Source organism: Eimeria mitis, genomic scaffold (genome assembly GCF_000499745.2).
Source record: "Eimeria mitis Houghton genomic scaffold, Emh_scaff1499, whole genome shotgun sequence".
Lineage (NCBI taxonomy): Eukaryota > Apicomplexa > Conoidasida > Eucoccidiorida > Eimeriidae > Eimeria > Eimeria mitis.
In genome coordinates, this window is record NW_013569514.1 from 9,519 (window position 1) to 10,603 (window position 1,085).

A 1,085-nucleotide genomic window follows, 5' to 3' on the forward strand; every position below is an offset into this window, starting at 1 on the left:
TGTTGCTGCTGCTCTGTCTCCTCTGGTGTCTCCTTCTCTGTCTCCTTCTTCTCTGTCTCCTTCTCTGTCTCTGTCTCATTTTTCTCTGTCTCCTTTACTGTCTCCGCAGCAGCAGCAGCAACCAACTGTCTCTGCTGCTGTTGAGGAAACACGCAAAAGGCTAAAACAAGTTGCTGCTGCATACGATATTAAAATAAAAGACGAAGAAGACGTCGTCAAGAGTGTCAGTTTGCTGCTGCTGCTGCTGCTGCTGCTGCTGCTCTTGTCAGGGTTAGCTGCTGCTGTTGCTGCTGCTTCTGAAAGGCTTTTCTGCTGCTGCTGAAAGGGTTTGCTGCTGCACTAAATCCATCTCTAACATCTCTCCTTCTTAGGGGCCCCCAGGGGCCCCCTCCTGGGGGGCCCCCAGGGGCCCCTGTATTGAAGAGGGTGTAGATGTGCGTGTTTGTGTGAATGTGTATCTGTTTGTATTTCTGCTGCGTGTGTTGCTGTTGCTGCTGCTGTTGTTGCTGCTGCTGCTGCTGCTGCTGCTGCAGCTGGCGTTGCAGCTGCTTTACAAGGTTGTGCTTCGTGAAGTGCGGCTAAGGGCCTCACGAGCAGAAGCAGCAGCAGAAGCAGCAGCAGCAGAGACCAGCGGCAGGGAGCCCCCCCCACTTGCTGCTTGGGCCCCCAGTAGGGGTCTTGCTGCTGCTGCTGCTGCTCTGGGGGTTAGGGACTGGCGCCGCTCTATACACGCAGAGCCGCAGCAGCAATCCGAGTTGTTTCAGTAAGCAGCAGCAGCAGCAGCAGCAGCAGCAGCAGCAGCAGCAGCAAACTGCTGCTGCTGCTGCTAGCCTGTTTATGCTTTGTTGATGCTTCTGCTGCTTCTCCTGCTGTTCCTGCTGCTACTGCTGCTGCAGCTGCTGCTCCTCCTGCTGCTGCTTCTGCTGCTCCTCCTGCTGATGCTCGTCCTCTTCTCGCTGCTGCTACTGCTGCTCATGGTGCACCTGCTGCTGCTGCTGCTGCTACTGCTGCTGCTCATGCTGCTACTGCTGCTGCTCATGCTGCTGCTGCTGCTGCTACTGCTTCTGCTGCTCCGCCTGCTGCAA

At 56.2% G+C, this 1,085-nt stretch overlaps 1 protein-coding gene across 1 annotated transcript in view; it reads left to right on the forward strand.

Moving 5' to 3' along the window:
- Window positions 1-767, forward strand: part of EMH_0038280 (uncharacterized protein) — a gene marked incomplete at both ends in the record, with an annotated part of 10,274 nt that extends 9,507 nt beyond the window's left edge. Inside the window, one exon of the mRNA XM_013495258.1 lies at window positions 534-767. Within this exon, the coding sequence (XP_013350712.1) occupies window positions 534-767 (234 nt within the window). The remainder of the gene's footprint in view (window positions 1-533) is intronic.
- Window positions 768-1,085: the final 318 nt, after the last annotated feature.